Raw genomic sequence first — 27,215 nt, 5'->3', positions numbered from 1 at the left:
ATGGTTCTACCTCAACATAAAGTTTCTGTTCTACCTCCAAGTGGGTACTAGGATCGGTTACACTAGTTACCATAAAATGGATAAATAAGTACTAGGATCGGTTACCACTTCTTATGGTAAAACTTGTGATCAGTTACCACTCTAGCATATAATCAAGCGACTCTTTAAATGAGTTTTGATTCACTAAAATATGACAACCAAACTTGACATACCAATGCTTGGTGGGTTCAACCGAGCTATGCTCTAACACATTCCTTCATGGTAAGCTAGAGGAGGATGTTTATATGAAGCAGCCGGCAGGTTATGTTAATCCTAACTATCCTAATCATGTGTGTAAATTACATAAAGCTATATATGGCCTCAAGCAGGCTCCGCGAGCCTAGTTTTCAAAGCTTAGTGGTTCTCTAATACAACTTAGTTTCAAGGGTTCTATTGCAGACAGCTTGTTGTTTGTACTTCAAACATCCAACTCTATCACTTATGTTTTGGTGTATGTTGATGACATTATTGTCACAGGGTCGCATTCAGCTCAAATACAACAACTAATTATTGACCTTAGTGTTGTTTTTGTTGTGAAGGATATGGGTGACTTATCCCTCTTTTTAGGAGTAGAAGTCATCAGACAAGGGTAAAACTTGGTACTCACTCAAAGAAAATATGTGGATGATCTTTTGCAGCGTACTAAACTGGATGGTGTAAAACCTGTTTGCACCCTGTTAGATCCTAATACCAAAATTCAGAAACAGGGGACAGAACGATTTAAGGATGCAACATTATATCGAAGTATAATGGGTGTGTTGCAGTATGTGCATCTGACAAGACCTGATATCTCAGTGGTTGTAAACAAGGTTTGTCAGTACATGCATGATCCTTATGTTGAACAGTGGGAGCTTGTCAAAAGGATTATCCGATATCTCAAGCACATAGTGGACTATGGCCTTCATCTGCGGTCATCTCAAGATTTTTCACTTAATGCCTACTTAGATGCAGACTGGGCTGGCAGTTTGGATGATCGCAGATCAACTAGTGGGTACTGCATATATTTTGGAGGCAACTTAATATCCTGGAGCACAAGAAAACAAAAGACGGTTTCGAAGTCAAGTACGAAAGTTGAACATATGGGTGATGCGGTTGCCACTTCAGAAGTTATATGGATCCAGTCACTCCTAACTGAATTAGGGATTACTACTTCTACGCCCACCTTACGATGTGACAACTTAGGTGCAACATATCTTACAACAAATCTGGTGTTCCATGCAAGGACAAAATACATCGAGATAGACTACCACTTTGTCAGGGTGAGAGTAGCAAGTAAACATCTCCATATCAGGTATATCAGCTCAAAGGACTAGTTAGCGGATATATTTACCAAAGGGCTATCTTCACTGCGTTTTCAGATTATTGGAAACAAGTTGCACATTCGACAACTCAGGTACAACTTGAGGGGGGTGTCAAGGATAACGGACTCGTCTGTTCTAAAGACTCTCAGTCAGTCAAGTGACTTAGTAAATAGCACTAGTCATTATCCTAAGCAATCATTATGTTAGGAGAAGTTGTTAGTCAGTTCATTGAAAAAGTTGAAAATTTTGTAACAATCTTTGTAACAACTCTCATTATCTTTTCATATAAATAGAACCCTAATCTCCATAGATTGAATGTGGAAGATATTCACTAGAACTGTTTGATAAGTCCATCGAAACCCACTCAACCTCTTCTCGATCTCACCATTACAGCGCCTCCATTTCTCCATCTGCCGCTGTCGATTTGTTCCACCCCAGTAGCATCAACGACATCCTTTAGTTTCATCAAAGTTTGAAAAGAAATGATTACCCGAGTGAAATCCCGTCGATTTGATTTTTCTGAGAAGAAATCGAGAAGAGGAAGAAGAAGAAGAAAGAAAGAAAAGGAAGAAAAGAAAAGAAAACAGATTGAGATTTTTGGAGGTGGCCGGGATTCGATACCAGAACCTCTAGATCGATTTTGACAAAAATGACTTCAACATTTTAATTTATGACCCCATTTTTTGTTTTTTTTTTATTTTCCACATACCCTTCCTGTTTCACTTATTTATGAAAATGTCTAAACTAAAAAGAAAAAAAACGGAGGGCATTTTCAAATTTTCATTAATAGACAGACGTCAAATCCAATCTTTTTATGCTCACCATATATAGGGTCCTCTCTCGGCTCGGCCGGCCCAATTATAACGTCCTCCAATCTTCTTTCAAGAACGTGGTGTAATAATTACACGACAGAAATAGTTATAACATCTATGCGTAAGTAATGATGTTACCGTGGATCCCATTCTAAACGGCAGCATGTATTAAAGTTTCTGTGTCCTTATTTGCCTTATTTGTCCTCGGATATTTTTCGTTAAGTCATGTAAAAGTCATGTAAACCTTGTGCAATTTGAGCTCGTAGAAAACCTTGAAAGGTTGGCTGAAATACAAGATGAACTTTAAATGCAGCAAGGAGCTAAAGACAAAATTGATGAACTTTAAATGCACCAAGGATATACAACAGAACCACGTTTGAAGAGAACTCCCACAATATACAACAACAAAAAAATGGGGAGAGAATGAAGAAAAACATAGAAAATGAAGATAATTTACATCCGAGAACAAGATACAACAAGGAACCGAGTGTTTTAACTTGTATCATTCTTCTGGTTGGGTGGTGGTGGGTAAATCCTCCTACTATTGATCCCTGAAGAGTCGATGTCTGTCATCAAGTGAATCAAAGGAAGTTAGAGACCAAACAACAACAAAGTGTTCATATTTTACATCAGGAATACTGACCTCCCATACTCCAGTTTCTGAACAATAATCCCCGTCAGTAGAATCTCTGAGCTATAAATTGCAGCTCCTGCATTTTTGAAGTCAGTAGAGAAATCTGTAAACATGTCTTGCTTGATATGCAAAGCAAATAGATTTTTCATATAGGAAAAGTAAAGTAAATATGAAAACCATTTTTATTTTTACCTTTCTTAACCAGAGGCATGCATATTCTGTGATCTTCTTCACAAGAAAATACCAAAAGATCATCTGGAATTTTGTTATTGTTCTTCGCAAATTTCCCCATTTCCTCCACAATCTGGAAGATATTTTCAGTAGAAGTTTATTTTTCTCTTGTTTTCAGTCAAAAGAGCAGTAAGTAATTACATACATTTAAGCAGTTCTAAAACGGTTTGCATACCTGACCATGCACTGCCTTGGCCAAGTCGGAGACCAGTTGTTTACTAGGTTTTACATTTGGTGTGATGAAAACTTGTTTATCCTGCAAATTTAATCTTTCAGGTCAAGCAACCGGCAACCTATTGTGTCAAAGATCATTGGTACCAAAGAACTTCGAAAGTAACTTATATAGCACTAAACCTAGGATTTCGAATGTACCTGTAAAAGTGGACTTTTGCGGGCACGTGCCAATGTAACTGGCATGCTGAATCCAATCTCTTTTTCTTTTTTGGGATCCCTTAGTATGTAATTTTTCTCATCGATTAAACAACCAGCTTGTTCGCAGCTTTCAAGCCAAAGATGTGTAACCACATGTTTACCATGAGCAATTGCTTCTAACATATTCCTTGTACGTGCAAATTGATCAGCAACAAAGTGTGTGGCTTCTGAAGAAGATGATGCAACATAAATGCCTAACCGTCTGGAAATCTACAAGAAACAAACACCAACCCATGTGTGAGCACTGGGAATCAATAAGTAACGAATTACAAAACTATGAAAGAAGAAATAATAAAGCAAAATGGAATACCTTCTGTTGATGTTTTATTATATCCTCGTCCAAGTGATTGCTAAACAAGACACGAACGCTGGCCGTATCTCTCCTTTTCCTCAGATCCTTCACTACAGGGTTAGGTGATGCTTCAATAGAATCTAACCTAGTAAGTTCTTCTGCGAGTAATGGTCTTCGCAGGCTTTTCTTCCTAGATTTTTTCCGACAATAGTACTGCGTAAAGACCGGTGATGCTACATCAAGTGTATTACACTGTTCTGCATTTTCATTAGATGATATAAATACTTCAGTTACTTTCCCACAGTCTCCTGATGACTTGGCTTTGCCCAAAACTTTAGGAACCAAATTCCCATTGACAACAGTTATAGAACAGTTTACAGTACCACCAGCTAGACCTGATTCACATAAATTTTTGCCCGCCATGGTTTCTCCAAACTTCTTTCCCATTGACCCAGTATCATTTTTCATTTCACTGTTAAAAGAACCTCTGACCCTGCATTTTGATCTTTTCCTCCTTGGAATAAATCCAAAGTTGATTTCTTCCGTTGTCACGTTGGGCTGATCATCTAAGTTACAATCTCTGTTCAAGTGAACAGCTACATTTGAACATGATCCCCTGCTCCGACGGCAGTCGCTTACTTCGTGGAACCCTCCAAGATCTCGGTTGTTTTGCTGACTCTGCTCCTTTATATTTGGCAATTGGGATTTGACTCTTTCAGAATTGGTAGATAAGTTCAGTCCTTCCAATGGTTTTGCTGTTCTAGATCGCCTCGTACGACAAGCAATGGGTGTGAACGTACCGACCTCCTGCAACAGACTTTGGTTTAGCGAGATATTTTCATTTGATTCTAACAAATTGTCCAAACTATTGGCCCCTATGACGCTTCTCATTACCTGTTCTACCACAGTCTTTCTACTGTCAGCAGATTTTTTAGATTTTGTGCCCGAATATGCACCCTCCCGTTTCAAGTTGTTCGTTGCTTTTCGCTTCTCTCCTGAAGCTGGTTTCCGTGGCTTCCCCCTTAATTTTACGGAGATAGTACGAGATGTGATTTCTTTACATGATTTTGCTTCCGCTATCTTCATTTTCTTATCTTGTCTAATTGCAGCATCTGTATCAGTAGAACGATGCTTCTTATGAACCAAGTCATGCTTTAAACAAGATTTTATCTGTGGATCACCCCTGGGAGAACGAACAATAGTCTTTTCTGTAAGTTGGTGAGAATTATCACTATCATGGCCGGCAGGGTGCCCACAGAGCAAGTCTTGCATAGCTTGAGCAGCCATTTGGGTATCAAAACCAACATCATACATATCCATTGCATCATTGTTTATACCAGTTACTTCTGGCAGCTTCTCTTGAATTACTGCATCTAGTTGTTTGCCGAACTCGAAACTGTTGTTGATCTCCAATTCAGATGTTTCAATACCTTTGCTTACTCCTTTCGGGTCATCTAACAATAAACTGGAGTCTGAACGAGCTACACCCGTCATTCTTTTACCGAGGCTCAAACCTTCTTTCTTCTTCTTACAGGAGGAACTTCTATCCTTTTTCTTACTCTTAAAGGAGGAAATTCCAGCTTCCTCATCCTCTGGGATATCACGCCAATCAAAAATACTCACATCTCTTGTTGGGCTCCTGATATTTATTCTCTTAGCCAATTCTAGAGTATCCTTTGTCCTTGACACAGAAAAATTATTCTCATTACTAGCTTTCTCTGGAACAGCTTCTTGGGACATCTTTAAGTCGTTGACTGACAAAAACTTATCCACAATATCTAATGCATTGTTTTGAGTCCATTCTCCAGGTTCCTCTGAATCAAGATAGCTTAACCCAGCGAGTTGATGATTGAAATCAATCGACAAAGTTGTATCTTGTGCTCCATCAGTACTCTCATTATCTTTGAATGAGAAATTATTCAAATTTGAGGTATCTTCAAAAGAAAGCTTTTTCACTACTGTATTAGCACCGACTGTTCTACCTCCTTTTATGTTCCGATTGCACATACCATGGTCACTTTTGGCATCATCTATAAACTGAGTTATGACTGGAGTTGGATTTCTTGTATCAGCCATCTCTTCATCATCCCCAAGATTCTTTGACACAGTGCGAGCAGCCTCATTAGAGAAACCCTTTAATGATGCTACACATACTGACATACGGCTCCTTTTCACAGATCCTGAGCCAATGACAAATACCTGCAATTTAGTTTACTAATATAAACTCATTTATAGTAGCTAACTGAAAAAACAAAACAAAAAAACACACACTAAGGGTGTCAATCTACCCCTAAAAGGACTTTCCTTGCCACCAGTAACTTTTAGGTATCAGTGACGACATTAAACAGCTCTAGAAATTTACACCACCCAGTAAAACGAACAAGTTATTAATCCATCGCCACCTCTACCCCTAGTAACAACAAAAGTTCACATCTTACAGTTCCGTAACATGAAACCGCACCCACAAGGGCTAGACTCTAAAGACACAATTGATGCACTACCATATAGTCGCAGTGTTACATTTGCCCGGTAAAGAATTCTAGTGAACACCACGAACAGCGCATAACAAACGATCTTTAAGTGTAAATCCAACTATGTGTTTTGGCAGAATGATAGATAGTTCATAGCACAAATTGAATTCATACAAACCTGAAGCACACTTGTCAGCCGAAGCGTCAGAATCCAAAACAAGGTCCTTCCTCTTCCTAAAACTCGTTGGAGTATCATCGCTACGACATCCATCATCATTGTCACCATTATCCTCCAATACTAGAGTCGTATCTGTTCCTTCTCCATCACTGTCAGCAAACCCATGACAATCTGCATCTTCTAATTCTTGAGTTTCAAATTGAGATTCAAATTCTTCATCCTCATATCTCACAGTATCATTGGGTAAACCAAATTCTTTTGCATTCTCATCATCCTTGGACAAATCTCCACCTAATTCACAAAATTCAAAACCAAAATCAGCTAATACCATCTGAAGAAACACAAACATAAATTATTAAATCATTACTATCTAACTTGTGGTAATGATTCACCTGACCTGAGAAAACAATAAAAATTCACAAATAACTGTAAAGGTTGTTCTTTTTTTTTGTGTGTGTGTGAAGGTGATCCACATTGTGTCATAATTAGGGCATCACGAATATCCCCTTTTAATCTATAAAAAGGAAAGAAAAAAAATCCTGAAATAAAATAAAATAAAATAAAATACCTAGAACCGATTGCGATGATGAAGGTGAGGGGAACTGAGCTAGGGTATCGCTTCTGCAATTATCACTTTCCATCATATTGTTAGTGATAATGGATATACAATCATACGAAACCCTACGACTAGTTTGTTTGTTTGTTTGTTTTTTTGGAGGGAAAAAAATAATGAAGATTTTGAGTGAGAAGAACTGAGGAGTGAGAGAAGAAGATGAAGAAGAATAAGAAAGAGCAAAATTCGAACAGTTTTTGCCTTGAGTATGACGTGGAAACTGGAAAGAGTATCAAGTACGATTCAGAGATTAATTTCCTTTTCTTTTTCGCCGTTTTAACGTTATCACGGCCCCTATATATAACGTTTTTTTTAAACTTTGGTGCTGGTACAACCGAGAAAAAGCTCCCGAGTACAGGATTAAACTGGACTGTTTGCGTCATTCATCCAATCTGTCCATCACAACCGTAAAATTCCCAGAGCATTTCAGCTTACAACATTTGATCTATCCAAACATAAACATATACATGATCCTGACTGAAGACAGAAAAGAAAAAAAGACATTTCAGATTGTTGTAGTTACCCTGCAGATTTTATAACAAAATTTACAATTAAGTACAAACAAAGAACAGCAGCACACATGCCCAAATAGAAGTTCCATGTCCTTTCACCCTTACAAATAAGTGGTGTAAGTTTACATACAAATGTAACACCTTTCACATTTACTGCTAGCAACAAAATGCGCCACCATACATGCATACATACAAGCTTGTAAGCGGCAGCAGAACTACAAAAGAGAACTGACCTGACACCTACAAGTCTGGAATACAACTCCAAGAAGCTCCTCTACAAAGACATGCGAGTATCCTCCACTATCATTAGGCACTAGGTAAGGTTGGTTAATGTTCGCAAAGGGTTCTGCGCATATGGAGTTGGATGGAATAAAAGACCCTCGTACAACCATTTACTTCGAAGAAATTAAACAAGCTGGTATCGATTTGGGATCAAGCTCCAAACAGCACCGCAAACTTCCATATCTTGCTTCTGTCAGACGGAAGGCAGGAATTTGATGAGAGAATATAAACAACTCAATCCATGGTATAGCCATGATGAAGTCACGCCCAGCTTCAGTTTTAGCCTGGAATAATGTCTTGAAACCAGTAACCTGTTCCAAAACCAACACTATAACCCAACGATCATCGTATACCTCTCGAACTTCAACCACATCATACTTACATTTCCTCAAGTCGGAGCACTTCCAGTCGAACTTGAAGTTTCTGTATAAAGCCCATACCTCTCCTTTCTTTGGATAGATTTCGTACATATCTTCCTTGTTAGCAGATACTCCTGTTAACAAATGAGAGAAAGCAGCGGTATCACTAAACACCCCTGTTTCATTAGCTTCGAAAGTTCCACAGCTCATGGGCATTTTCTTATCAGGCAACTGAATCACGCCCTTCGGTGGGGTGAATGCTTCCAGCCATTTTACCTCCATTCTAAAATCTGGGCACAATTCAATACAATCTATCTGAGCATAGCGCTTGGGCAAGTCATCTAACTCACTGTACAAAGCCCATGTCTGACCAGCCTGAAAGTTGTCCTGCGATTTGTCATCTTCAAAACTATAAAATTCTGCCTCTGGAACTGCACAAAGGTCCATCGAAGACTGTGGAGAGGTTTGCTTGGCAACATCCACACCATCTGGACTCATGTCCATAGCATCACCCAGAAAATTTGAAGCTTCGCAACTTTTCGACCCATCTGCAACTCCAGAGGTCTTGCCCAATGATAAAGCAGTACATTCTTCGCTTGGCTTCTCACTGCACACATTCACCAACCCGTTTCCACCTTTCAAGTATCCAGCATCCGTGAGGTCCCTTCCTTCAGTCTCTTTTCTCTTCTTTGAACGGGGCTTCTTAATTGCTCCAGATTTAATTGAACAATTAATCATAGAATCGATAATTTTAACATTTCCTCTCATGTCAGCAGGATCAGAAATTCGAACATGCTTACGATACAGGGTAGCAGGATCAAGTTCAAAATAACCTTCAGGGATTTCCTTGCATTCGAAACCAGCCGTTTTGAAGGAAGGAACCCTGTGCGAGAATCGTAGAAGTTCATTCGACAGTATGTGAAAGCAATTCATGACATTGTGTTTAAACAGGCTTACAAAACCTTTAATCTTATCTAAATAGGCGACCCAAAGGCCTGATTCCTTGGTATAATCTGAAAGTATTTCCACTAATTCATACTCGTAGTCTCTATTGCTGTCTGAATCGGAAGTCCAATTAATGTTCCAGTTCTTGAAGATGGCCCAAGTTTCACCTCTTCTGGGATAAACCTTATAGGTACCTCCTACCGCACCATTTTCACAGATAATCCTATGGGAGAATGCACGTATATCTTCAACCGTATCAATCTTCTTGTATTTGAACGTCCCGCAAGCAACGGGCAACCCACTCTTGCTCCAATGAATCTCAAACTGGTCCTCAGATGTAAACTCTAAACAGACGACGAGCACCTTGAAACCAGGTGAAAAAACTTTCTTGATGCGGATGTAGCATCTGGGAATGCCATTTATATCGTCATACATGGCCCACATCTGATCAGGTGCAAAGCATGCTTCACTCCTATACACGTCGAAGTCAAAAAACCTCTTGGGACCCTCTTCGAATGGCTGTGTTAACATTGCTACACTCCCACAAGCTTTAGTGGATGGCTGTGATATCGATGCCGCATTGCCACAAGCTTTAATAGATGACTGTGATGATGATGCTGCATCGCCCCTTGCTTTAGTGGATGTCTGTGATAACACTGCTGCGGTGACAAAATTTTTAGTGGATGCCTGTGATAATATTGCTGCATCCCCACTAGCTTTGATGGATGCCTGTGAGAACATTCCTGCATCCCCACTAGCTTTGATGGATGGCTGTGACAACATTGCTGCATTGTCACCACTACTCTGCATAGTTTCTCTGCACATCAGTGAATCATCCTGTCTCACTACATCTTTCTTTGCAGATAAAGACCCACTATTACCTCCCGGTGGTGGCACTGCTTGAGCATTCATATCATAAGCAATAAAAGGTTTCAAACAACCTTGACATCGAAGGACTCTTAGCATCACCTCTCTATTAAATTGGTACTTTATATTACAAATAGGACAACAAGTCCAGAACTTGTTCTGACCATTAGGAAGCACTGGTTCCGGCTGTTGTTGTTGCTTTTGCTGGTTAGCCTCCATATCCTCCAACAGCACTGTCCCTGTCCCAAAACTCGCAAAATCCGAACGCACCCTTAATTTCTCCCCGGAATCCTACTCAATTCTGCCCCTTTTCCCTCTTTACTTTATAAATAGCTTCACTATTGACAAGATATTCTCGCAATCCTAGTGGGTTACTCATGGCTGTAAATGAATAATCAAATACCAGATTTTTCAAAAATCCAATTTTTGCCCTAGAAATGGATAGATTGTTATGTCCTGTGCTACATAAAAAAAGAAAAAACATGGCTTTAGTAAAACCCAAACCCCAGAATGACCTAAAACGGTAGAAAAACAAACTCAAACAAACCCGAAACAAGAACAAAATCAAATCCCAGACTACCAAAATGAAAACCCTAAATTGAGTGCGGAGAAACCATAACAGAGATATTTTGGAGAATAAAATGAAGGATTCTGGAATAAAAGAGATGGATTTAGTTACTTACTTGTTTCTTGCCGAAGAAGAAAGATAGATCTAAATGCAGAATTTTCGAAGGGGTTTACTTTACTGTCTCTCACACACACACTCTTTTTCTAAAACCCTAGATAGGGTAATTTTACTTTTTTCTAATTCTAAAGTTTATTATTCAGCGGTTGGAAACTGAACCAATTTCCCGCTTAAGTGAATTACGTTGTTACCAAAGGTTATTATCCTCCGCGAGAAGTTACGACGACCATATCTATTTCAATCTCATTCTTCAAACAACAATTCCGGACCCAAAAAGAAAAAACACTTCCCTGATAGGTATTCCGGTGTCCCTGCTGAACAGCCATATGACCAGGCTGGTCTCGACTTGTGAGAGTCAATTTTTATTAACTTGACAGAATTTGATGACCCCACTTATTAATCTTGTTATTCTTATTTTTCCGATCAGTCATAGCTCATTTATGCTTCCACATAGAAAAATAATATGCCCAAGTTGATATTTTAGCGATCAATATTGGTTCTATTTGTCCAAAACATACTTGATAATAATGCAGAAGTACCATCATAAGGCGTAATTAAAGCTATTATATTAGTAATCTTGTTATTCTTATTTTTTTGATCAGTCTGGTAGCTCATTTATGTTATAAAGATTTATTATATAATAGCTTTAACGACGCTTTATGATGGTGCTTCTGCATTATTAAGTGATCTGACATCAGATATGGCATAGATCAAGATTTAAGTGATCGAGAAACAAAACAGTTTGAAACATTATCAAGATGTCAATTTCTTTCAGCGGAATGTGAAATCTTACGGTTTTCGTTTCTCTTTTCTTTAAGTTTTGAATTTTGTAAATTTAGTGTTAATTGCTTCTTTTTTTCTTGTAATTGATCATAATGTAATCGAAATTCACGGTAATAAAATTTTGAGGCACAACCTTTTCACTTGACAAAATACACCTTTCTAAATAAAAAGTTTTTATTATTACAAGTGCAAGACTCCTTGAGGGCTATTTTAAATTTATCAAATCCTCAATTTTGGTGAAAGTTGTTTGGCTTACCTGGTTAGTTTCGGATTACTACTGTGTTACCTTCTGGCTCCAGATGACATAATGGATTCATACGGCATCATGCTGGCGTATTCTACTAGTCGAGTTCGCGTATTTTTCCCAGATTTAGTTGATGATGCTAAAATAGCTTTCAAATTATTATTTTATAACTTATTATAATTAATTAATTAATTAATTAATTATGATTTTATTATGATTTAGTTAATTAAGTCATTATGTGCATATGCATCACTTAATCAGTCAAATGGCATTAACCTGCTTGGCAGGTCCTTACATTATTTTCCTCATTTGATACTTAGAACATATGAATGAATGATCAAGTCATATAAACAACTAAAGTCATGGATACAAACTTAGGATGTTATATTTTCAATGAATATGACTGAAAGAAATTGATTGAAATGGAACAAAGCGAAATCAATAGATACTAACCTCAATCTGAAGGATAATATCTTTGTTTATCTTCATTATGTCTTCATATCTTCAATGACTACAAATTGCCTTAACATTTCTATATCCTAAGTCTATCCAAACGAAGTTGACTTTAGTAACCAATTCAAGCGACTGAGTTTTAGAAATAAACTTGACGTACCAACGCTTGGTGGGTTCAATTAAGCAGTGCTCACCTCACATGTTGATTTTTTGGATGGGAACTATATTCCCCTAAAGGTAATGTTTCTTTATTTGGCTACTTCACATAATTATATCCTTACTAGAGTCATGTTGCAAAAAAGGGGAGTTAATGTTATCAATCTCATAAATAAATATGCATCATATTTTTCATTCAATGCTTATGGGTTAGGAAGTTGTGGAATTATTTTATTAATTCCTGCAAAGTGAATTAGGTAATGTCGCTTAGTTTTTCTTCTTTAATCGTCGCATGGAGATCAGTATGTTTCAACGACAAAAGAAAAGAGTTGTGGTTTATCATGTTGTTTGTGATTGTTCGGGAGACATGGAAAAACATGAATTGCATAATGAATGGGAAAAGGCCTAAGGCAAAATATGAGTTTATGACTACTATTAAGCAGACTATCTGCTTATGAAGCGTAAAATTGGGAACTTTTAGTTCCTTTTCATTAAACCAAGCTTTTGTTTCAGTGGGGAGACGTAGTTATAGGGTGTTTGGATACCAGAAGTAGAGGCGCTTCTAAGAAGAAAAAAGTAAAAATAAGCTTGTAGAGTAAAAGAGATTTGAAAATTCATAGTTTCTGGTATAGTCGTAGCATGAAAATGAATATATATGGATGTTGTGATTCCACAAACCCAAACAAAATCCATGGATTTATCATTTTTGAGAAACTTGAAAGTTATCCGCCGATATGTTTTTGTTTAGCTATTAATTTTAAATCATCACACAACAATATAACTCGATCTGAAGTCCAAATAATTCCCATCTTCAACTTAAACATGGACATTTTTCTCCAACTGTATATGTTATTTTATGAACTAATCTTCTTAGCTAGATTAGCTTCAAAATTTTGGTAGACTTTTTTTGATCTAACTAAAACAAATATACAATACACATCAATCAATCCTAGTCATTTGACTGATGAGACAATATTAGTTGTAGTCCGATTCATTGGCATGAAGATCAGGAAAAATAAATAGCAGACTTTAATTTGTAATTATAAGAAAACAACAATCAAAATATATTCATCTCTATGATCAGATCCTGAATAGTATTTCAAAATCAATTAAAAAATATTTATCTAAAACATTAAATTGTTTGGAGATTTGGGTTTCAAATCTCAATAACATAATAAAACGATTAACAACAAAATAAAAAGATTTTGCATGAATCTGTCAATTTATGAGAATAATTGATTTACCTAATTTAATCTGATATCACAGTATACGAGAAACAAGGAAAGTGAGAAAATACGGAGGGAAAAACCGACGAGAGTCACGAGATAGAGGATTGTACGTACATGGGTCCGCCATAAGTTACTTTTTCAGAAGTGATAAGCCGATTTTTTTTGCTTCTCTTAGGATTATTTTTTTACTTTTATGTAACTTATATAAGTTGGTATTTTTCATCAATCCAACCTAGATTTTAGCTTTTTGACTTTCTGAAGCTTTTCACTTTCAGAAGTTGAAAAGCTTCAAAAAGTGCGTCCAAACATGTTTTAAATTTTTGGCCGAAAGTTTTATGCTCATTATAAATTTGTATTTTCAGAACTTTAGCATGAGTTTAAATGTTTTTCAAGAGATGGATAAGATTAACCAAAAATTTTAATTGAATTTTTCCCTAACTCACCAAAACTTTGAAAAATGAAAACTTCTTGACATTCCTTTCAAATTAAACTATTCTGAAATCTCCTCACTCACTTCCCGCTTTTTAGTTTTCCTTCGCCCTATTTTTTATTTTGTTATTTATATATTTACAAACACATGAACAATATATCTAAAACTTTTTTACCTTTCCTTCTCATTCGGCTAATCCACTTTTCATTTTCCTCTTTAGTCTTTCTCTCCTTCTTCACAAATCAGGTCTTTATCCTTGTATGTTTCCCATTCTTAGGTGGTATGGTTATTTTCAGTTTGTTTTTGTTTTTAATCTTGAGTTTTACATCTGTAATTACTAGATTTAATCAATTTGGTTGTTTATAGGTTTCTTCTTGAGCTAATGATGATTTAGGTGTAGCTATTAGTCTTTCTAATGTCTGTAATCCTCAATTTGAAGTATATTTATGATTTATAGATTCATGATTTTAGATTTGTATTCTATTGTGATTCGTAAAAGTCCTCAGTCGATGACTTACTTGGATCCTCGTTCCTACATAGATTAGAGAATGTATAGTTTTTATTGCGTCTACCCCATATGGTGAATTTATCCAAGTTTATGGTTGATTTAACTTCGGCAAAAGGTTATAACCTTTATTTATTTTTATTTATTTTTCAGGAAAAGCTTTACTATAGGGCTATTCACATGTTTCAATCATATGCTTCTTCTTATCGGTGAGTTTTATCAGTCAAGTCAATCTACATAATACTACTATCAGATAAACGTATCAAAATTATATTATTTATCGTTTTCAGTCATTCATTTATTTTAAATATTTAGAACTAATGAAAATTAATGTACATTAGCATTTCCTAGTTACATTTTGTATTTTTAAAGCAATGTGCATATGTGTTTTTCTTATATGCATGTATTGTACAAGGTAATAACCCGAACCGAAACAACATGGGTTATTTTACAGGGTTATTAACTTGGTCTTTTAACATTGGGGAATACGATTATGAATTGATAGTGTAGATGATGTAACACACACGCAAAAGTAAAAATGATCACCATGTGCTTTTTTTATTTCATTTTTAAGTATTGTAGTTGCATCCATTTTTGATATCAATTGTTTAATTTCTATTAGAAAAATATATTTTTGTAAATTATGTAATACACAGTGGAACCAATTTGTACCCTGAAAATCAGATACCAAAATCATACATAGATGAAGTGAATCTTACCAAACTGAAAGTTATGTAACATAAAGACAATTCAGCAACCAGATCAAATGATAGGAAATAGTAATGATAGGAAATTTTTGTTGCATTAATTTTTTATTTGTTAGTACATCTGAAGGGAAAAAAAATAAACAAAGGACCTAAAACAAACAAGCCCGTAAATACTAGTACTGAGATCTAAAACCGGAACAAGATCCAACCAGAACGAAAGTTTCCTAGACGAACTTAAACAGAGACGAAAGTGATGAAGATAAAAACAAAAAAAACATACTAATAATATCACCGGCGCCAGCAACAACATATTTAACCGGCGATGACAAACAACGATTTCATTAAAATTGAAACAAATCTTCTTCCTCTACTACTTGTATCTATTTCATTCAATTCCCTTAACCTTCTCTGATATCTAAAACTACAAAACAAACTTTCCTTCATTGCATAAAATTTCAAATCGAGAATTGAACCAACCTTAACAACGGAATCATAAATTCATATGTATTACATCACCTACACCATAAATTTATAATCGCAATCCCCAATGTTAAAAGACCAAGTTAAACATTTTACGTAATACAATTTGCCAAGTACGTGTGTTTTGGAAGCATTTTTAAATATATATATATATATATATATATATATATATATGTGTGTGTGTGTGTGTGTGTGTGTGTGTTTGTGTGTGTGCGTAGTTGGTTGCCAAAAAGATATGCCTTTAACCTGCAATATTTACCCAAGCAATAAAGATATTGCATTACAAATTCAATTTATTTTATTGGATCCAAGTGTTAATGATGAATATCTTAAATGGACTACAACATTGGATAAGGCCTATGTTATGCTAGTGTCACAGTTATATGCATATGCATAAATGTCTGACACAAACATCAATTAGGATTTTATGATATATTAGATTAGTTGAGTCGGTTATATAGTGCGATGAATTCCCAAAATAAGTTAACTTGTATAGTATAAGTATTGTAAAATCTGAAAAAGCGGGGGTCTAACAACCACACACAGTATTTCGCTTAGCAATCTGTATGGACAAACTCCAATATACTTTCAAGAGAATCAACTAGACAGTCAGACTCAATCTTAATAAAAGTATATCAAATAGTTATATCTCACTTTTTCGATTCAATACTTACTCAAGCAAATAGAAATATGCGAGTCTAATTGGATACAAAAGAAATCACTTGAACGGTACCAAAGACCAATGTTCAAGGATCAATCAATTCCAATCAGCAACTAAAGGTTGGATTTGCCAATTGATTTATTCAATGCACAACCTGTAATATTTCAATCATATAACTAAATATAATGCGGAAAAGAAATAACACAGACACCAGAAGATTTGTTAACGAGGAAGCCTGAAATGCAGAAAAACCCCGAGACCTAGTCCAGATTGAACACACACTGTATTAAGCCGCTACATACACTAGCCTACTACAAACTAACTTCGGTCTAGACTGTAGTTGAACCCCAATCAATATCACACTGATCCAAGGTACATTGCGCTCCTTACGTCTCTGATCCTAGCAAGATACTACGCACTTGATTCCGTTAGCTGATCTCACCCACAACTAAGAGTTGCTACGACCCAAAGTCGAAGACTTTAATAAACAAATCTGTATCACACAGAAAAGTCTACGGTAATAGATAACTTTGTCCCCTGTAGAAATACCTACGAGTTTTTGTTCTGTCTTTTGATAAATCAAGGTGAACATGAACCAATTGATAACCCAGATTTATTATCCCGAAGAACAGCCTAAATTATCAATCACCTCACAATAATTTTAATCGACTAGCGAAAGAAGATATTGCGGAATCACAAACGATGAGATGAAGATGTTTGTGACTTCTTTTATATCTTGCGTATCGGAGAAATCAATCTAAAGCCAATCTTATGATTGTCCTTAATACGATAGAAACAGCAAGATCAGATCACACAACTACAAAGAAAATAGTTGGGTCTGGATTCACAATCCCAATGAAGTCTTCAAGTTGTGAACCTACAGGATCTCGATAGAAACCTAAGGTTAAAGGAGAATCGACTCTAGCTAATATAACTAGTATCACACAGAAGGTGCGGGGATTAGGTTTCCCAGTTGCTGGAGTTCTCCTTTATATAGTCTTTCAAATCATGGTTTGCAATCTAAGTTACCTTGGTAACAAAGCATTCAATATTGACCTTTAGATGAAAACCTGATTAGATTCAAGCTAATATCTTTCAACCGTTAGATCGAACATAGATTGTTACACACAAATGAAATGCACGTTTATTTAGGTTTGTGTAACCCTACCCAAACATGTACACTTAGTTGGTTCAACAGTAGTTAACCAAATGGTTAGCCATATGAGCACTTTCATATCAACCATATTCATGTTAACCATAACTAGTTCAAATGACTCAAGAGAACTAGTTAGAGAGTTGTTCAATTGCTTAGATCTTATAGAAGTATACAAGACACAATTGAAGCAAAAACGATTTGATTCACTCGAATCAATTCATGAACTTTATATCCACGGTTTGCAAGTATGCATTCCTTAGTTTATATAAGTTTAAGTTCACAAATAATCGTTTTTAGAAACTAACCCACTTAAGTACGCATACTGGTACGCGGATTTAAGTACATGGAATAAACTTGTTTTCAGTTCACAAACTCCAGCTGAAATTCACGGGATGTGAACTTCCGACAACATGCAGACTTCAATTCCGGTTTTCCTGAGCAACAAAGTACGCATACTTTGGTTCAAGGAATAAGGACTTACACACGTATGAGTTATCACACAATGTTTATATTTTTTCAAGGTTATATTCTAAACTCTCATTTTAATTATTGAAACATTCTTAGAGGACGTTATATAGTTGTTGTTCACAAGCTATTTTCGTCAAAGCGATTTTCAAGTAATTGAAACTAATATGACTTTCGTCACTAGTAAAGATGAACTTGGCCAAAGCGAAAGCTTACCAACACATATTTCGGGAAATAGATATGCGAGATAAATTCGGGTCGAAATATAAAATGTGTATAATCATAGTCTATATAGTAATACGACTTTTGCCTCAAGATAAGAGATAGAGTATATAGACTTTTGAGTGATAGATAATTTCAAGTCTCCACATACCTTTTAGTCGATGAAGTTCCACCGGTTCCTTGAGTAGGTCTCGTCTTTGTATGATGGTCTCCATGGAGTCTCGAGCTCAACTACACTTTTTATCCTAGTCCGAGACTTAGCTATGAGTAGACTAGAAATCAAGACTTATAGTTTTGGAAACTAAACTTGACAACAAGCTTGAGACAGAAACGCTTGGGAGTTCGACCGAGCAGTGCTCTAACAATCTCCCTCTTCGTCAATTTTAGTGGCAAAACTATCAATACATATGAGATACAAAATAAATAAATAAACTTTTGTAGCTTCTCTTCCACATGCATGATCTCCTTGGTTCTTCAACATTACTCGAAATCTTCGTCACTTCCAAGTACTCCAATGATTCCAAAGGTTGTAAGTTTAGCATCATCGTTGTTGAAAATCCGTAGCTATAACAATGAGAAAACAAGAGTTCTCAATCATTGTTACACGGTGTCATAGTATTATTACACAGTATCAAAGTTCAATTGTATCATAACTTCGACAACAATACTATGGTGATATGTATCACTCCCCCTTAGTCAATACTCCATCTCACATGGAAACCACTCCCCCTTACATAATGATCCGAAAACCATATGTATTTGTAGTGTGAACTACATATTAATTCTCCCCCTTTTTGTCAATAAAATTGGCAAAGGTACGAAAAACTAGTGGGATCCTAATGAAATTTCCATAGAGACATTTCATGACCAAAAGAAAGCACATATCAACTTTTTAGATGCCATCATATATCCGAAGCTAAATGCATTCATCAAGGAGTTTATAAAGATACAAGATAACCCCTATAATATTCCACAACCGCACTCCCCACAAAGATTTGACAATTAAGCACAAGTTCAATTAAGAACTCTCCCCCATAAAATGTCATTCCCGAAAGAACAACAAGAGCGACCTTACTTTCACAAGAAAAGAAGGATTTCTTTGGACATAACAAATCACATACGAATATGAATTTGAATCCAAAATACTCAATTAAATTAACCACAAGAAAACCCATGATTGATTTAATCAGAAATGCTCGACATAAGAGAACGTATGGAGCCGCACAATATATACATAAAAATATGGATCAAGGAAGATCAATATTGCGGAATAGACAAGGATTCATTCTATTTTCCATCACTATTTGGATAATGACATACAATAGTCTTAACACTTTTGTAATATCAAAAGTTCATTCATATTTTTATCAATACTTGCATATCAACATGTGAAAGATATAACTTTTGAAAAAGTATGGGACAATCATAGTTGTGGATGGGGAAAAACGATTTGCTGGTTTTTAAGGAATTGAGGAGACGACCGTACGGAGGAGACTCCTCGAACCGAGCGGAATGTTAAACCTCACACAGATGCACCACTGCAAAAGGGGTGCTTTAGATTCGAGAGATCAATTTGTAGTACTCCGGCCTAAATCAAGACAATGACCATTACAGAGTAAATTCGGTCACAAGAGAGGATGGGTTGATCTGTAGGAGGGAAGCTTGGAAATGTGTGGAATCAATGGTAATCAAAGATTATGGGTGTGTGAATTCTGAATATGATAATCTCTGAATGATTGAAATTGCTCAATTGAGAGTAGTTGCTCAATTGATGAGTTTATGATCTCGTGTTGTCGATGAGACGTGATATTGATGATACTGATGATGATTAAATCATGATTCAGAGACTTATTTATATTTTTGGAATTGTAGACACCATGATCCCATGAAGTGTGACAGTTGATAGAATCAAGGAGTGGGGAAGTGGAGATCGTGTTTGAAACCAGTTGCTCAACGTGTGGAGACTTGGTCGATTTTCCACCCACTACCTCGTGAATTCCTTCAACTTATTGCACGACTTGCTCGCATTCCATCGTGTGTTTGAACACACGTGCCGTAGACCGCCATACCAAAACCCTAAGTGATATCCCCCCAAGTGACACGATTGACGTCTCGTGGTTTGTTACTCAATTGATGGCTTCGTGGTTTGATGGTACGATGAGTCCATGTAGTTGCTGAGTATCGAACATGATGTTCTGAAACTCATGAATTGAACATGTCATGAAACAGAGGTATAATTCTTACGATGAAGTGAGCAAGTATTTCTCATTCGATGGATCGTTGAATATTGATTGTTGAACCAATATTCCTTGGTTTGAGCAAATATTTATCATCTGACCAAGTGTTGCTCATGTGATGAATTATTGAATATCTGATCGTCTGAGCATGTGTTGCTCATCTGATGGATTATTGGCAGCGCACCAAAAATATTAATTAGAATACTGATCGTTGAACCGAGCATAAATAATAAAATTAATGACCACGAGGCCGTCGTAAAATTATTAAGGTTGGAATCTGGAATGATGATCCTTGGATTCAGAAACCCTAATTTGATCAATTGATGATCAATTCATGGTTCGTCAGAAGTTTAACCACATGACGAAGGAGGGAGCAACTATATGGGACCGTGGATCAACCATGTAGTGTCCATATGCTCACGTGAGAAAATACGAAGAACTCCTGAAGAGTTGACGATTTGTTGGTGGAAGAATGATTAAATGCTGGCTTAATCATTTATTCAAAAATGCTCGTCTGAGCCTTAGGTAAGATAACCTAATTAATTATGACGAGGCGAGGGACCGACCATGGAGTCATGAAAACGTCCATGGGTTATCACATGACTGCCTGACGATCACCTCATGAAAATTCAAAGTGTTTGTAAGATTTTTGGACCTAATACGAGCAATTGTGCACATTAGGTCAAAACTGTGAAAATTGATGGGACCAGCTTCCGTGAGCCAAAGAGCCAATCTTGGTCGGTCAAGATAGCGTGCTCGTGTCCCCAAGGCGTCCGTCTCAGTCCTGAGAATTTTGATATTTTCTGGCGTGCAATTGAGCATCTGTTCGAGAAATATGCCAAAATTAGGGTTTCGACGAAACTGAGGAAAACACCATGAGATGATGTAAAATAATTATAAAATAAGGAATGAGGAGGTGTGGGGTCGGCCGGTCGTGACCACGGTCCCGTGGTGCCTTTTCCTTAATTTTATAATATTTTGATGATTTTATGAAAAATTTATGAATTTTGAGAAATTTGATGAATTTAGGGAGTTTCCATGAATTGAAGGAGTTTTCATGAGTTCATGAAGCAAAATATTAAAATAATAAAAACACGGGCGTGTGGGACCATGGAGGCATGGCCGGCCGGCTATGGACCGGTCCCACGAGTTTTTCATAATTTTTTAATATTTTTAGGTATTTTTGATGATTTGAGGGAATTTTTCCTAATTTGAGAGAAATACTATAAAATCAAGGAATTTGATGAATTCAAGGAAAAATATGATAAATAATAATAAAATAATAAAGCAAAGGGCGTGTGGGACCGGCTAGGGCATGGTCGGCCGGCTAGTGGCCCGGCCCCATAAGTTTTCATTATTTTATCTTATTATTATATGATGATTTGTGCAAAAAATACCATGAAATCAATGAGTTTTTTCATGAAATTAGAGAAATAATAATAATAATAAAATAATAAGGAACCATGGGGTGTGGGGCCAGCTGGGACCAAGGCATGGCCGGTTGGCCAATGGTCACGCCCCACACTCCTTTCCTTAATTTTATATTATTTGTTATGGATTTATGGAAGTACCATGAAATGAGGAGCTTCCTCGAGACGAAGGAGATTTGATCAGATGAGAGAATTTTCATCAAATCATGGAAAATAATAAAAATGTATTAAAAATATAAAACTGGCGTGGAACTGACCATGACACGGTCGATAGGTCGTGTGTCCGTGTTCCCAGCACCTTGGTCGGTAGGTAGTATTTCAATAATAAAAATGTATTGATATACTCTTTCGTGTGGTGACTGTTAGTGTATCGTCGTTGAATACACTTTCACCATTTGAATCGGGGCTTACTTAGAGGTAGCTCAGACGCCCAGTTGTTGATTATTTATTACTAATTGTGGAATTCAGTGGAGAATAATTCACAAAACTGAGTAATAAGATGTTTATTATTAATTCATAGGATCAGATGAGGATTCGACTACGAATTCAGAATAATAAAGTGAGCATTACCATTCCATGGGATCGTATATTCGACCATAAAATCGGAGTAATTAAGATTTATCTATTACCATTTATAAGACCAGTTGTGGATTCGATCATGAAATCGGAGTAATGAGATAATATAGTTATTGTTATTCTATGAGATCAAGCTGTGGATTCGATCATAGAATCAGAACAATTGTTATTGCTATTCCATGGGACCAGTCGTGGATTAGACCATGGAATAGGAGCAATTGTTATTGCCATTCCATGGGACCAGTCGTGGATTCGACCATGGAATAAGAGCAATTGTTATTTCCATTCCATGGGACCAGTCGTGGATTCAACCATGGAATAGGAGCAATTGTTATTTCCATTCCATGGGACCAGTCGTGGATTCGACCATGGAATAGGATCAATTGTTATTGCCATTCCATGGGACCAGTCGTGGATTCGACCATGGAATAGGAGCAATTGTTATTAGGAGTAATTAACTTTGTGGCTTTATACTGGCAGAGCAAGCTGTCTAGGATCATTAATTATCCCGATATGAGCTTGTCGGTAAGTCATATCCTTTATTTAGTCAGGGTAAACTCGTTGTTTGTTCCTGAAGACGTTATCGCTCTATACTAGCAGAGCAAGCTGTCTAGGAGCCGTCCATCTTGTGATACTATATAAAAATAATCATTGAAAGTATTCAATATTCATGAGATATGCCGTTGTCCAGTCGTGAGACTACATATCTACATGTATTCTGAGAGAAAGTACTCTCCGTTGAGATTTCGATGAGAGACCCGTGTCTCGATACTCACGTATGATTGCTGGATCAAAGCTTTGTATAATTATGAGTTTACGATTTTATCCCTTGTCGAAAATCCACCATCTACATTAAGTCCCCTGCTTACTGAGGAAAGCTGTGCTCCTCAGTCGGCATTAAATGGTGATTTTCCGGCCATAAATAATAATACCAGTAATTGAACTTAGTCGTAAGTTGAGACGTTACCGGATTTAGAGAGCATGAGAAAACCACGACTTGATGAAGGATTCAATGTCATGATTGGAGCATCGTTTGATGAGCATAAATTGGTGTTGATCCACTGGTTTGGACGACGAGTCCATGATCGGTTAGGATTCGCGGGCCGGACCCAATAAGGAAATCCTTAGAAAATTAGGTTTTGGAAATAAAAATTGTATAAAAGGGATTAATCCCTTTTTTTTCATGTCCAGCTTCCATCACCTTTTCATCTTCACGTGCCAGCAACAGGAGAAGACCGCTGGGATTCAGCGCCGCCGCCAGTCGCCGTCCATTGCCGCCGGCCAAATTCCGGCCGACCAGGTACGTGTATATTTTTTTTTGATGTTGATGTTTATGATCCTCATGAGTTGTTCATGCTTTGACCATGATGAATTTATATACATGTGTGTATATTAGTGTGAGTTTTATGAAAAAAACCTCGTTTTTGAATACGTTCGTTCGTTCGATCGTTAGTTTTGAAAACTAACTATAATCATTGATTTAGGAGAGATTTTTTTTTTAAATATGAACCTAGGTCCAGTGATAAAACTTAGTGTATGATATTTCATGTATACCAAGGTTTCATCATAAAAGAAGTGAATTTTCACGAAATCGAAATAATCCTTCGTTTTAAAGGCAAATTACGACGACTCGAAGGGAAATTCATATGATGAACTTGTGTCCAGTGATAAAATTTTGCTTATTATCTTTCATGTGAATACAAAACTTTATTATATGTATGAGATGTGAGCTTTCACAATATTTTGAAATAATCCTTCGTTTTAAAGACAAATAACGACGATACGAAGGAAAAATAGTTAGTTTGTTTTTTATATGCAGCCGTGACATATATTGTGCAAAATATGATGGTATATTTTATTTGCATGAATTTGTTTTCATTAGATAAAAATCCTTGAGAATTTATGTATGCAAGTTGCATTAATTGCTGTTTTGAAAAAAGCAAAACGTGTGTTTTGAGGAACCTTCGAAGATAGACAATATATTTATGATGAAATATTTTATTGCTATAAACTTCATAGGTCAGTTGTGTGAATGCTCACATTATGAAAATTGTGTCCGCGATTTTATGAAAATCAGTTTCGAAATTAATAAAGTTTCGTTCGTTTTTGCAGTTTTTCGAGGAGACGAGCGATTTTGAGGTGTTAAATATACCGTTACTATCACTATTGTTAGTGGGAGTACAAAAGGTAAGAGTTAATAGTTACTATTTTTTGTCGTATTTCCTTGATTCATGTCTGGACAGCATCCTGAAGTAGAATGTAATGTGGACTTTGCAGTTGTTTTAGAAAAATGACCAATTCCTCAGCCAACGATACTTCAAGGGACGAATCGCATTCTGATGATGACATCTACAGGGATGATGCATGCATGGACGATACCTCCATTGGTGAAGAAAAGGAGGATGCCACTGGCGTGAAGAACATTCCGAATATAGACGACGCATTCTTTGAGGAGGATCCAAAAGGAGCTGAAGCATATCTCAAGTCCCCAGTATATCGTCTTCTGATCAACCCTAGGACTGTGACTCAGAAGAAATTGGTGACCCCGAAGATGGTAATACGGATTTGTATCGAACGAGGGCTTTTCCTTGCATAGACCATAGAGTTTAAGCTTTCTCGACACCCTTTGGAAAAAAATTCTGGATGGGCGAGGCGTATGTTGGGTTTCCCTCATGTCAGGGCTATGTTCAACCAGGCGCAAGTGATGAGAGCTATTCAAGATTCTGGAGACTTGTCTATTAATCATGATGTGAAAAGTATCGTGGCTTTGCTAGCTCGTTGGTGTGTTCCTACTCATACCTTCATATGTAGATGGGGAGAATTCACTGTTACCTTAGAAGATGTGGCTGCTTTGATGCATCTCCCAATTACAGGTAATTTCTATGGAGGTTTTTCGAATGAGGAAAAAGTGGTTTTTGACACTCTGACAGCTGCGATGGAAAAATTGAACAAGGCGTCTGGTAGTAAAGGTTGTTATGCCCATTGGTTGACACGTTGGTGGCCAAAACATGAAGTTTCTGATAGTCCCCTCACCGATATGTTACCTATTGCGGATTTCTTAGGCTTATGGTTATCCAGAGACATATTCGAAGACAGTGGACATTTTTTGAAGCCTTTCGTAATCCCTTTTTCTATTAAGATGGATCAAGGTGAGCAAATCCCAATAGGTAGATTATTCCTGGGTTCCTTGTGCTCTAACTTAGACTCCTTGGTGTTAGATTCCAGCGTGTGGAATGGATTCATGAAGATTGAGTGTTATATTAACAAGATGTTTCTTCAAGCTTTGATGTGGGAACACTTCAAGAATTATGCGCCTATCCCACGTAATATCCTGCAAGGACCAAATACTGATGCCCGTCACATCTTCGCCGAGAAAGATAATGCCCGACTCATGCGTTGGTCTACAAAGCAGCCTCGGTCTAAAGCACACCTCATTGATGTGTTGGATGAAGAATCGGAGTTCGACTTTCGTCCGTGGGTGTCGGTTCCTGATTATGTTTCTCAACCAACGACTTTCAATACTGGAGAGAGCACGGCTCTAAAATCTGGTGCGAGCCCGAATGATGGTGAGAGATCCTTCATGTTGAGCTGTACTCCTGGTCACTTGTTATCTGTTATGCATGGAGAGTGGGCCGTAGAAGAATACTACATTGATAGGGAGGCTCGATAAATGGGTATGGATCAATGTGTTCCAACTACCCGGAGAAGGAAACCATCAGTTGATCAGCTTGCGTCTCGTTTAGATCACACTCACGTGGAAGGGAGTAGTTACGGGTTTCCTGGTTCTGATAGATTTGCATATGTAACCCTAGGTTATATAGAATTCTGGCATCAACAATTTGAGAGGTTGCATGAATTCGTGACAGTTAGTCAGCCTCCAGTGAAGATTCCTCCGTCTGCTGAGATGATCTCTGGTCGACCAAGAGTGAAGTACCTTTTCTGGTGATAAACAGAAATTATCTCCAGGATGTTCTCAAGTAAGATTCTCCACATATATTTTATGAAACCATGGTAACTGTATTTTGATCATGTTATTGAATTCTTTACAGGACGTTCGTAGCGTAAGACCTCGAATCCATGCAGATTTTTCAGATATTGGAGAAGTTGTTCACGACGGAGAAGGAAGGAACAAAAGTTATAAGCTGTTACCTAATGCCGTGAAGTCCCCAGTTCGTTCTTTGGTGAGTTCCCAATATTTATCACCGTGACTTCCATTGCTATTAACATTAGAATCATGAAGCAAATGTTGTTAATTTTGTTGCAGAATTTTACTCCATCAAGTCTTGAAGATCTTCAATTTTCTGCTACTGAACAAGCAATCGCTGATTTGAGTGACGAAGAAACTGTAAGTATTTCTTCACATGTTCAAATGTGGTACTTCATAGATGAAAATATTGATTGTAAAGGATGTGTACATGAGGATGTCGTCATGGAGATGGAGAATTCTGGAACTTAATCATCCTCTGGGAATGGGAATGGTGGTAATTCCCAAGATTCGGAGCCGGATGGAAGTGATGTTCCTCTTGTCGTTGATGTGGACAATTCCAACCCCTTGGACACTTTGGAGACTCATCAAGTAAGTATATATCCTATATATTCTTCATAGAAGTATAAAAGTGCTGACTTTTGAATGAATGAATGAGAACCCATGTGAATATATGAAAACTTAGTCGAATTTCGTCGTCAGAAAATTCAGAACCCAGCTTTTTAGTAGAAACGCTGTAGAATCTTCGTTCGGAGTCGGATTTTGATGATCTGCATGTGCAAATTCAAGCCCGGAAAGTTTCCAAGCTCTAACATAGAAGATTTTTAAGTTTTGAGCACGTTC

General features: G+C 36.9%; 2 protein-coding genes across 5 annotated transcripts; both read right to left on the bottom strand.

Moving 5' to 3' along the window:
* Window positions 1-2,473: 2,473 nt before the first annotated feature.
* Window positions 2,474-7,196, bottom strand: LOC113357412. Of its 2 annotated transcripts, XM_026600790.1 has the most exons (9): window positions 6,959-7,196; window positions 6,391-6,681; window positions 4,636-5,921; window positions 3,760-4,548; window positions 3,390-3,659; window positions 3,193-3,273; window positions 2,979-3,090; window positions 2,796-2,862; window positions 2,474-2,718 (listed from the first exon to the last, which is right to left on the bottom strand). In XM_026600790.1, exons 1-9 carry the CDS (start codon window positions 7,032-7,034, stop codon window positions 2,694-2,696), a joined length of 2,997 nt encoding a protein of 998 aa, XP_026456575.1. In that variant the 5' UTR covers window positions 7,035-7,196; the 3' UTR covers window positions 2,474-2,693. The 2 variants fall into 2 exon arrangements, with proteins under 2 accessions (XP_026456575.1, XP_026456574.1); XM_026600789.1 differs by having other exon boundaries at window positions 3,760-5,921.
* A 298-nt stretch (window positions 7,197-7,494) lies between these two features.
* On the bottom strand, window positions 7,495-10,967 carry LOC113357411. Of its 3 annotated transcripts, none has more exons than XM_026600786.1 (2): window positions 10,652-10,967; window positions 7,495-10,429 (listed from the first exon to the last, which is right to left on the bottom strand). In XM_026600786.1, exon 2 carries the CDS (start codon window positions 10,185-10,187, stop codon window positions 7,908-7,910), a length of 2,280 nt encoding a protein of 759 aa, XP_026456571.1. In that variant the 5' UTR covers window positions 10,188-10,429; window positions 10,652-10,967; the 3' UTR covers window positions 7,495-7,907. The 3 variants fall into 3 exon arrangements, with proteins under 3 accessions (XP_026456571.1, XP_026456572.1, XP_026456573.1); XM_026600787.1 differs by having other exon boundaries at window positions 7,495-10,424; XM_026600788.1 differs by having other exon boundaries at window positions 7,495-10,349.
* Between the last annotated feature and the right edge of the window lie 16,248 nt (window positions 10,968-27,215).

The sequence above is a fragment of the Papaver somniferum genome, chromosome 3 (genome assembly GCF_003573695.1).
Source record: "Papaver somniferum cultivar HN1 chromosome 3, ASM357369v1, whole genome shotgun sequence".
Taxonomy (NCBI): Eukaryota; Viridiplantae; Streptophyta; class Magnoliopsida; order Ranunculales; family Papaveraceae; genus Papaver; species Papaver somniferum.
This window is presented reverse-complemented; position numbering and strand designations above follow the sequence as displayed.